This window comes from Anabrus simplex, chromosome 6, assembly GCF_040414725.1.
Source record: "Anabrus simplex isolate iqAnaSimp1 chromosome 6, ASM4041472v1, whole genome shotgun sequence".
NCBI classification, from domain to species: domain Eukaryota; kingdom Metazoa; phylum Arthropoda; class Insecta; order Orthoptera; family Tettigoniidae; genus Anabrus; species Anabrus simplex.
The window spans coordinates 283,322,675-283,334,632 of NC_090270.1; the positions used below are offsets into that span (position 1 = coordinate 283,322,675).

General features: G+C 41.2%; 1 protein-coding gene across 1 annotated transcript in view; it reads left to right on the forward strand.

Moving 5' to 3' along the window:
* Nucleotides 1-11,730, forward strand: part of Ing5 (inhibitor of growth protein 5) — a 206,863-nt gene extending 195,133 nt beyond the window's left edge. The window contains exon 6 of the mRNA XM_067150450.2: nt 11,464-11,730. Within this exon, the coding sequence (XP_067006551.1) occupies nt 11,464-11,641 (178 nt within the window). The 3' untranslated portion in view covers nt 11,642-11,730. The remainder of the gene's footprint in view (nt 1-11,463) is intronic.
* The last annotated feature ends 228 nt before the right edge of the window (nt 11,731-11,958 follow it).

Here is an 11,958-nt window from a genome sequence, read left to right on the forward strand (position 1 = left end):
AAGCACTGAAGAAAATATGGGTGATTTAAGAAATATGATGATGCAGATTTGCTTTACCCTGGTAATGGCAAGTATTGCTTATAGGGAAATTTTGAATGTTTTTGCAGCTAAATTTATAGATTTTCTTTCTATTAATAGGTTTCAAGTTAAAAGGAAAATTGTCCAGCTCTTAAATGTAAATTTATTGACTCATGTGTGTAAGGAATATGCCGATATTTTTATTGACAAGTGTCCTAATGTGATGTACAATGCTTTTAAATGAGAAAAAAAGACAAATCTAGCCGTGAAAGTTCAGGCAGTATGCTAAAGCTAAGAAATTAATGCATAAATGAAAGATCAAGCCCTTTCACAGCAGTCCATTTCACATCTTGATTATATGTCTAATTTCAGCCTTTAAATAATAACCTGTTAAATAATTCTTCGTTCATGTATCCAGAATTGCTTTAGCAACTTTGGAGTTAATATTTTAGCAATACTTTATTCCTAGACATTATTTATTTATCCACTTGCACTTGCGAATTGTCTCCCATTTTAACAAGGCTAAATCCGGAAGTGTTGCGTATTGTCTCTACTGTATTTGCTATAACTAGACATCCTTCTTTTTTAACTTACAAAATTTTCGGAAAACCAACCCAAACATCAACCACAATACGACAGGATACTGCACACCCTCAAGCACATAAAGGTGCTACTTGTAACAGCCTAATTTTTTGTGCCTTCAAAACCGCTATGTCTAAAAGAGATTTAAATAACGAATTTAACCCCACCTGTACTATCGCTATATTTAATTGCTTTAACAACTCTCATAAACCATATCACCAACAAACTCAAACACCGTCCTAAAACCACGTTAACAAAAGACAAAACCAAATCCACTGCATTTTCCACTTTTACTTTCACTCAACATCCTTATAAAATAACCAACATTCTTAAAAAACACTACATGAAAATTTCTTTTAGAACCAATAACAGAAATCTTGATATATTACACAACTCTAAATCATTAAATATATCTAATACTTTTTCTAAATCTGGAGTATACAGATTCAAATGTAACAACTGCAGCGCCTCATACATTGGACAGGTTGGACGCAACTTTAATGTCAGATACTCCGAACATATCAACGCCATTAACAAATTCTCTACAATAGGACAACACATACAAGACTCTAAACATAATTTCACCAATATTGAAAAAGACATAAAAACACTTTAAATCATTAACAAAGGCCCCCTTTTAAATACTAGTGAAAATCATTTTATTCACCTTGACCAATACTTCAACCCTAATTTCAATTTAAACGACATTGCTGAAAAACCCAGTATTCTATTTGACTGCCTAATTCTTCTTCTAAAAAATGCTAAATTTCTAAACCTGAATTCAATTTTCCACGCCTTTCACAGTTCCTACCCACGTTTTCTACCTCCAATACCCCATCCATCTAACCCACCCTAAACTTTACCTCCTTTATCTCCCTATCCTATCCTTTCCTATCTTCTTTTAACTTCCAGTTCTATTAATATTCTACTAATTCTCCTCATTTATTACCATATCCTATATTTACTTTTCATTTTTCCTCTCGGAAAAAAAAAATTCCGAATTGAACAGTATACTATAATATCACCAACAGTTCAGATCATTACAACATTCAAATTTAAATTCATACCTTACACTACCTCAAATACGACCCAAACTCTTATCTTCAAGAAATAACACGCTATGCATATGCGTTTTTCATTTGTTTCCAATATTGCCCTTTTTAACGTTTTTATCCTCACAATTGTTTTTTATGTCAACTCTTCTGCATCTTTAAAGAATCCATCATACAATATCCTATAATCATTAATATACAGGGTTATTCACCTAACATGTTACACGGAAATAACTTCTAAACCATTAAAGATATCATCATTCTGTTTCCATATTCATAAATGGTACGCAGGGTCTTGTAAAATAACGCGATACTTAGTCTCATGGGGTGATTAACAACCGAGATATTGATACTAACTCCATATTTTGAAATGGAACGGCACAAATTCATAGAGCTGATTTAAAAGTTCATCTGCGTACAAGTTCAAATATGTAAGTATTTTCAAAATCGAACAATTACTTTTTGAGATATAAGTAAGAACAGCATATGCTGTTTTGCATGCCGCATTAGACGGCGTGAAGACGGGCAAGGACATAGTGAGGCGCAAGCAGTTTCCTGGGAGTGAGTTCAGCCACAGAATGGATACCAATCATGTAAGCACCTCGTACACATGTGATGGGTTTGCAAAGTGTGTATGACAGACGAACACATGACAAGACAGAAAGGGTTGATGTGTTTAAAAAGGAATAAAATACTTTGCCTTGAAAGGAACATAACGAAAGCTATAATTGTCACTGGTTTTAGTGTACAGTTCATACTACTCTATGAGTTGAGAAATAAACACTGCATAACACAAAACACCGGAAGAGCTCCTTCTAGAAAAGCAAATGTTCAGAGCTGATCGTAGTGAGATGGCAGCAACACTATTATTTATGTTTTATTTTACATGCATTAATCTCTGCAGATCTCCAGCACGACTGTAGTAGCGTGCATTCGGGAGAGCATAGGTTCGAGTCCTGCCTCGCCTAACCTGAAAGTGATTTTTATGGTGTCCCATGTTCAACACCAGGAAAATACCGGTTAGGTACCTTTGTGATAGGCCACGGCCGACTTCCTTTCCAAATCCTTCCCATTCCCATCCGTGAGAAATAAACGCTAAACTGACACATGTCAAAACAAAACAATACAACTTTAATCTCCCTTCCCCATTGTGTGTTCGCCAGTCATACAATAACGTTGCACACCCAGGGTATGTTACAGTACATCACATTATGTTTACAGTACATGCCTGGTATCCGTTCTGTGGCTGGAATCCAGGCCAGGAAGGCTCGCGCCTCAATATGTCCTTGCCCGACTTCACACCGTCTGATGCGGGAGCAAAACCGCGCATGCTGTTCTATTTTATATCTCAAAAATTAATTGTCCGATTTTGAAAATACTTACATATTTGAACTTGTACGTAGTTGATCTTTTAGGCCAGCTGTATGAATTTGTGCTGTTCCATTTAAAAATATGGAGTAAGTATCAATATCTCAGTTATTAATCACCCCATGAGACTAAGTAGCACGTTAATTTACAATGCCCTGGGTACCATTTACGAATATGAAAACAGAATGCCGTTATCTTTAATGGTTTAGAAGTTATTTCTGTGTAACATGTTAGGTGAATAACCCTGTATAACTCAAATTATATTAAATTGTATTATATATTTTGCGCCTAGAAACATTTGCAGGCTTGATCATTGAACCATTCACCGAGTTTCATTAGCATTTAGAAGCACAGTGCCGGACATTATGTATGTAGTGCTGCTGTTCAAGAATTTGCATCTTACCTCATTTAAGTGACTTATCTTAGACTTCTATATAATTTTAGAACTTCAAATTTATTAAATTATACTGTAACTTCACGCCTAGCAGTATTTGCAGGCTTGTTCACTGAACTATTCACCAATTCTCATAAACATTTTGAAGCACAGTGCCGCACATTACGTAAGTTATGCTGCTCGTCAAGAACTTGCATCTTGCTTCATTTAAATGACTGATCTTCTACTTCTTCTGGATTTTAGGGTCTTACATCACGCAGTGCTAATCCCCATAGTGTTATAGTGCTTCTTGAACTGCTTTCAGTGAAAGACTTCCTTTACTTATTGTTTTCCTATGCATTGTTTTATATTTTTATTTAATCGGCTGATGATGACTCAGAATAGTGGTCGAAACCGGTCCCGCTTTAATCAAATAAGAATGTAAAGTTTACATTTCTTATTTTCCTTGTATTGAATAGGTTGAACCACTTTATTTCTTGTTTCAGTTTAATCGCATATTGGTTCACCGCAGACAGGGTGAGTGGCATCACATTGACTGCTTTTGTACAAGACATACAGCGCCAACTCAAGGCCTTATGGTGTGGTGTGCTAATGGGTACAACCAGAAATCACAGTTGGTGCATGTCAGGGTACTGTGAACAGTTTGACCTACATGAATGACATCCTGCGACCCGTAGCCTGACCCTTTTTGCACGACACCCCAGACGCCATATTTCAGCAGGACAATGCACGACCACATGTTGCTGCACGAACACATGCTTTCTTGTTGTCACAGGATGTCAGACTGTTGCCCTGGCCCATCCAATAACTGGACTTGTTGCCAGTCGAAAATGTGCGGGATATGGTGAAACGATGGGTGCGGCGCTGTGACCCATTGCCAACCACCAAAGATGAACTGTGGAACCAGGTGAATGCAGCATGGTTGGCTATACCCCAGGATGCCATTCGTGCCTTATATGCGTCGATACCATCACGCATGAAACAAGTTATCTGTGGCCATGGAGGATCCAGTGCTTACTAGGCAACAGGACACATGCTGCACCTAGGTGACTGAAATGCTAATCGTTTCCACAGAACATACTTTTTTTTTTTTTTACAATTGGTTTTAAGTCACACCGACACAGATAGGTCTTATGGCGACGATGGGACAGGAATGGGTTAGGAGTGGGAAGGAAGTGGCGATGGCCTTATTTAAGGCACAGCCCCAGCACTTTTCTGGTGTGAAAATGGGAAACCACGGAAAACCATCTTCAGGGCTGCCGGCAGTGAGATTTGAACCCGCTATCTCCTGGATGCAAGCTCATAGCTGCCTGCCCCTAACCGTACGGCCAGCTCGCCCGGTACAGAACATACTAATCAATATGGACATCCTATCTCTAGTCTTTCATGGTGTGTTTTTTATGAACATAAGTGTATAATCAAATTAAATATACTGACTGGCTTGCATCTTCATTTTAGATGCATATTGTGCAAACTTAATAATATAATAAATTAATAATATTACTGTTTATTTTATTAAATATATATTTAAAGCAAAACAAAAGGTTCTTTTAGACTCAAAAAGACAAAAATATGTTATAAGGTCAAAATAGATAAAGGCACTATAAAATTGTATTTACTGTGACGGTAGGTACATAACACACATACACTGACTGACAGAGCAAATGCAACACCAAGAAGGAGTGGTTCGAAAGGGATGAAAGTTGGGGAAAAAACAGAGACGGCACGGACGAATAATTGATGTTTATTTCAAACCGTAATGCAGGTTACACAATGCGCACGGCATCGACTCAGTAGGATGTAGGACCACTGCGAGCGACGATGCACGCAGAAACACGTCGAGGTACAGAGTCAATAAGAGTGCGGATGGTGTCCTGAGGGATGGTTCTCCATTCTCTGTCAACCATTTGCCACAGTTGGTCGTCCGTACGAGGCTGGGGCAGAGTTTGCAAACGGCGTCCAATGAGATCCCACACGTGTTCGATTGGTGAGAGATCCGGAGAGTACGCTGGCCACGGAAGCATCTGTACACCTCGTAGAGCCTGTTGGGAGATGCGAGCAGTGTGTGGGCGGGCATTATCCTGCTGAAACAGAGCATTGGGCAGCCCATGAAGGTACGGGAGTGCCACCGGCCGCAGCACATATTGCACGTAGCGGTGGGCATTTAACGTGCCTTGAATACGCACTAGAGGTGACGTGGAATCATACGCAATAGCGCCCCAAACCATGATGCCGCGTTGTCTAGCGGTAGGGCGCTCCACAGTTACTGCCGGATTTGACCTTTCTCCACGCCGACGCCACACTCGTCTGCGGTGACTATCACTGACAGAACAGAAGCGTGACTCATCGGAGAACACGACGTTCCGCCATTCCCTCATCCAAGTCGCTCTAGCCCGGCACCATGCCAGGCGTGCACGTCTATGCTGTGGAGTCAATGGTAGTCTTCTGAGCGGACGCCGGGAGTGCAAGCCTCCTTCAACCAATCGACGGGAAATTGTTCTGGTCGATATTGGAACAGCCAGGGTGTCTTGCACATGCTGAAGAATGGCGGTTGACGTGGCGTGCGGGGCTGCCACCGCTTGGCGGCGGATGCGCCGATCCTCGCGTGCTGACGTCACTCGGGCTGCGCCTGGACCCCTCGCACGTGCCACATGTCCCTGCGCCAACCATCTTCGCCACAGGCGCTGCACCGTGGACACATCCCTATGGGTATCGGCTGCGATTTGACGAAGCGACCAACCTGCCCTTCTCAGCCCGATCACCATACCCCTCGTAAAGTCGTCTGTCTGCTGGAAATGCCTCCGTTGACGGCGGCCTGGCATTCTTAGCTATACACGTGTCCTGTGGCACACGACAACACGTTCTACAATGACTGTCGGCTGAGAAATCACGGTACGAAGTGGGCCATTCGCCAACGCCGTGTCCCATTTATCGTTCGCTACGTGCGCAGCACAGCGGCGCATTTCACATCATGAGCATACCTCAGTGACGTCAGTCTACCCTGCAATTGGCATAAAGTTCTGACCACTCCTTCTTGGTGTTGCATTTGCTCTGTCAGTCAGTGTAATTGTCACACGTAGGCTTAATATGGTCTTACGGAAAACAAGAGATAAAAAGCTAAGATCTGATGTCTATTAATGAAAGATTTGTGCTAGAATGAAGGAAAACTTTTTACACTTCTTAAGAGGAATACAGATCTAAACACAACTACAAAAGAGATAAAGAATCCAAGGAAAGCACAGAAGAGGTGTTTGATTAATCCGAGATTCAAATCTATTATTTTTGATGTAGCCACAAAGACGCACACAAAATGCTGTCAACTTGCATACACGGATTTATTTACAATTATTTACAAATTAAACACACATAACCTTAATCACTGTTTCACAAACAACACAGTTCATTCCGAGAACATCAACAAACCACCATTTTTAACAACTGCCTATCACGAAGCACATGGAGACTCTAACCACTGCACGTCAACTACCAACTTTACTAAACCAATTCACATACTTCAAACACTCACTAGCACGACACACGTCTGATCAAAACAACTCCAGGTAAACCATAACTCCAACGAAGCGATAACTCGTCTCTACCAACAAGACCACCTCCTTATATACTTAAGAAAATGGAAATTACAACACCATGAAGGCATTGGTCGTTTGTGTTGATTTTCAAGATATGGAACGATGACATGTAGGTATGTAAACAATCAAAGTTTCAGACCCATTGGATTGTTGCTACAGGTCTCCCCACGTGATTGGTCGCGGAGGAATCAACTCCAGTATACGGACTCTGGTGTAGCGTAGTTGACTTGCAGTCTGTGCAGTGAAGTGTTCCCCATCAAACATGCCTTGACGACAGAGAAGAGCACGCTATCAACAACTGTCGCCGTTTGAGAGGGCTCGGATTATTGGGCTGTGTGAGGCTGGATTATCGCTAAGCACTGTCGCTGCACATGTTGGCCGACAGGCATCTACGGTACAACGTGTATGGCAGCAGTGGTCAAATTAAGGTACCCACACTCGTAGACCTGACACAGGCCCAGCACGACAGACAACTGTGAGAGAGGATCGCCGCATCATTCGCATGACCCGGATGGAACCCCATGCAACAGCAGCACAAATTTGAGCAGCTGTGGCAACCCACGTTACACAACAAACAGTTGGTAATCACCTGCGTGCAGCTGGCTTATGAGCCCGTGTTCCTGCAGGTGTTCCATTGACCCCACAACAGCGATGTGTTAGGCTGGCCTGGTGTCGAGAAAGATCGACGTGGGTCGACGAATGACATAGAGTCGTCTTTGGTGATGAATCGCGCTTCTGTCTTGCCCGCAATGATCGCCGGAATCGTGTGCGCCGACGTACCGGGGAGAAGGGCCACCCAGATCTTATTGTTGAGAGGCACACAGGGCCAACACCAAGCATTATGGTCTGGGGAGCTATTGGCTTTAATGTGAAATCACAATTAGTACTTGTTAAGGGCACTATGACTGCTCGACAGTACATTGATAGGGTACTCAATCCAGTGGTTGTCCCTATGATGGCGAACATTGCTAATGGGATGTTTCAGCAGGACAATGCCCGGGTTCACACTGCACGCATCTCCAGAGAAGCTCTTCACGACATAACCTTAGAATGGCCCGCCAGATCCCCGGACCTTAGTCCCATTGAGCATGTGTGGGACATGATGGATCGACAACTGGCCAACCATCCTCAGCCACCAACAACTCTGAAACAACTGACCTATGCAGTGCAGCAAGCATGGGCCACAATTCCTCAGGAAGCGATCCAGGGCCTTATTGACTCCATGCCTCGACGAATTCATCAATGTATTGCAGCTCGTGGTGGGCACATCCTGTATTGATTGTTGTCCAAACTTGCGGTCAAAGGGATCTAAAAGTGTAATCATCGAATCACAACTGAACACTCGTCCTGCATGTTCAATTGCAGCAATGTAGCACCACTCGTTCTGGGTGTTGCAATTTCCATTTTTTTCAGTGTGTATGTGCCTGGACAGGCTTCTAGAAAGATATGTTACAAAATACCTTCTTGTATGTTCTAGAGTGCTTAATACATCGATATAGTGTACAGAATATTCTACCATCATCTAGTGTCAATGATACATCATTCTGGATGTTACAGTGTGTTTCACAATACTGTAGTGGAATACACATCATATATACAGGTAGTAATAAATTATATACAGGTTCTTACATTAACTGAATTCATATAAATATAAATGTCTATACACAGTACATGTTTCATGGCATAACCTCACAAATAATGCGATCATCCGACTACGTAAATAATAATAATACTAATACTAAATGGATGTAAACACTTCATAGTCATACATTACAAGTCATAATTAAAATAATAATAATAATAATAATAATAATAATAATAATAATAATAATAATTCGAGTTCGATACTTGCGTTATTTACCCATGAGTTAAAGGATACTGTTTCAAGTTATATCAGTATTACACTTGCATCATTCTACTTAGACATGCATTATACACAGTTAAAAAAATTAGGGTAACATGTTTTGTAATGTCTGGTATGTGAACATTAATTTGTTAGGTGGGGTTCCAATGGTCGTACAGCATTCCTTAAGACCTTAGCTGCTCAAGGTATGTCAAATCAAAGTTATACTCCATCTGTAGGCATAGCCATGCATTAAACTGTCAGGTGACCCCTCCAAACAAAGTATGTCGTTGTGAGGTACACAGACTACTGTGGTCATTTGGGCATGTTGTACGTAAACCAGCATATCCCATGAGACATCATAATGAGGTTCAAGTCGCAAGGGCCATCACTTTGATCCAGAAAGGATGGACTTTTCATCATGTTGCTGTGGATCTCAATGTCTCTCCGTCAGTTATTCAACGCTTGTGGAATCTCTACATTGAGACAGGCCAGTTCACAAGGAGGGTTGGACAAGGTCATGGATGCATGACAACCCCACCAATATCTGACCATCTGTGCGTTGCGGTGTCATTCAACAACTCCCAGAGAACTGCAACAAGACCTCAGGAGGGTCACTGGAGTCACGGTGTCTGACCAGACAGTAAGGAACAGGTTAAGAGAAGTGTCCTTACAACTCAGACGTCCTGTTCGAGCGTCCCGTTTAATGCAGCAACATCGCACAGCTTACCTTCTGTTTGCCCGTACCCATGTCAACTGGCAACTTCTCCAATGGAAACCTGTGTTGTTCACAGACAAGTCCAGTTTTCCCCGACACAGTGTGATAGATGTCAACGTGTATGGAGGCGCCGTGGTGAGCAGTACATGCCAAGTGTTGTCCAGGAAGGTGACTGATTCGGGCAAGGTTCTATGATGTGTGGGGTGGCATCAGTATTGATGGCCTACGGATCTTGTCGCCCGTGGTAATATTACCACTGCAGGGGGTACATCGAACAGATACTGCTACAGCAGGTAATGGTTGCTGCATACGGTGTTAGCCATGAATTCGTATCATGCACGACAGTGCCAGGGCTCATGTAGCACACATCACCAGAGCTGTCTTGCGAGAACTGGACATTCAAGAGATGGAATGGCCAGCAGTGAGTCCCGACCTTAATCCCATCGAGCATGTGTAGGCTTGACAGAAGTGTTCGTGGGCATTCTGTTCTACCACAGACTCTCCAAGACCTTGAACAGCCTCTCATTGAAGAATGGGACCTGATACCGCAACATGACCTTTGTCGACTTATATGGAGCATGCCACATAGGTGCCAAGCTGTGATAAATGCTCGTGGAGGACATACACCATACTGAATCTCTCCAACTGTGATAAAAATCCACTCTTGAAGACTGTTATCACTTTGTTTTTGCCCCTATTTGGACATTTCCATTTCTGTTCTGAAAATGAATCCATCGATGTTCTTTTGTATACTTGGGCGGTAAAGAATAAAGGTTTAGTTGGTAATAAACCTGGGTGTGAGGTATTGTTTTGTGGAGCATGGCATACATTCAAAAACACATTCCCCTAATGTTTTTGAACTGTGTAGTTCTCCTCAATCAACTAATTCGGTTTCAAGCTGCTAAGAACTCCAAAGACTTGGCTGGAAGGCTAGTTTATTTAGAATCAAATAACATTTGCTCTGACTTATTTATATGTGTACAGTCCAGGGTCTGTCCACAGGATTGAACACTTGAGTTCTAATTGTGTACATATACCAGGTAATAAAACTTACAGCTGTTAATGTACTATTTTGCTATCATTGCCAAATTTTGAAAATTGTAAATGTTTGTATTTTAAACATTTATCTTAGAGTGTACTTCATGGCCCTTATATACTAATATGTCTAATTTAATTTACAGCTTGAATTTCTCATGAAACTTCCTGTAAATAAGGCTTGTAGCTTGCTTCTTATATAACCTTATATATTTTTAAGAAACTGGGTAACATTATTGTGAGCAAGTCTTGGATGTATGAGAGAGTCCCACTTCTATTTGACAGTCTAGGAAATCTTCGAGATGGGGAAAAACCTGGTAAACAAGATACAGTTCAGTTGAGTACCATGCTAATAATGCCCATGCGAGTAACAGAAGAAAGTTGAATTTGCTGGACCGGAATGTGTAGCTCAGAGGTAAAGTGCTGGCCTTCTGGATTTGATCTTTGCTCAGTCTGGTGGTATTTGAAGGTGCTCAAATACATCAGCCTTGCGTCAGTAGATTTACTGGCACATCAAAGCGCTCCTGCAGGACAAAATTCCAGTACACCAGCATCTCTGGAAACTGTTCACACAGTTAATACAGAGTGAAAGCTCTTGAGAAACTGAAAGCTTGCATTTGTAAAGTTCACCCCTAAAGAAATAAACAGCATCCTGCTCCTCTATGATACTGCAAGACCTCATGTTAGTTTGGGAGCAATTGCTAACTGGGATAAACTTTGCTTCCTCTTCTTCAGCTACATTTCGACCTTTGTAATTGCACTTCAGTGACTTTATTCATAGTAATGTCATATTTTCACTGTCAGTTCTTCATGTTTAATAATTAGTGACTATTTTACTTCCTAATAAATATTTATCTTTGTAGCCCTGATCTGGTACCTTTGAATTATCACCTTTTTGGCCCTGAGAAGAATGCGCACCTTGGTCACCGTTCTACAGATGACAGCTCACTGATGGCGAGTGTACGTTCTGGCCTCCAGAAATACAATGAATTTTGCATGTTGAGGTACAACATGTCACTCATAAAAAATGAGGAAATTTGACGAGATGTTTGTGAAAGATACACAACATGTAAATTCTCTTAGTAATTAAAGTTCATAAGAAAATAATTGTAGGAAAATGTGCATAAAATTGTCTTAGATTGAAATATGTTTCTCTTATGTTCAGAGTCAATTTTTGAATTACCATTATTATCGGTGGATATGCAGAAGACCACAGTAGAAAGTAGAGTTATCCATTGAGAAACTAAAGAATACAATATTGTCTTTCTTGGGTATGCAAGTTAACAACTGATGTAGCTGTATTTAACAGTTACTTTAATTAATAGATTTGTTGAGATCAGTTATTTTAAGGGACAGAA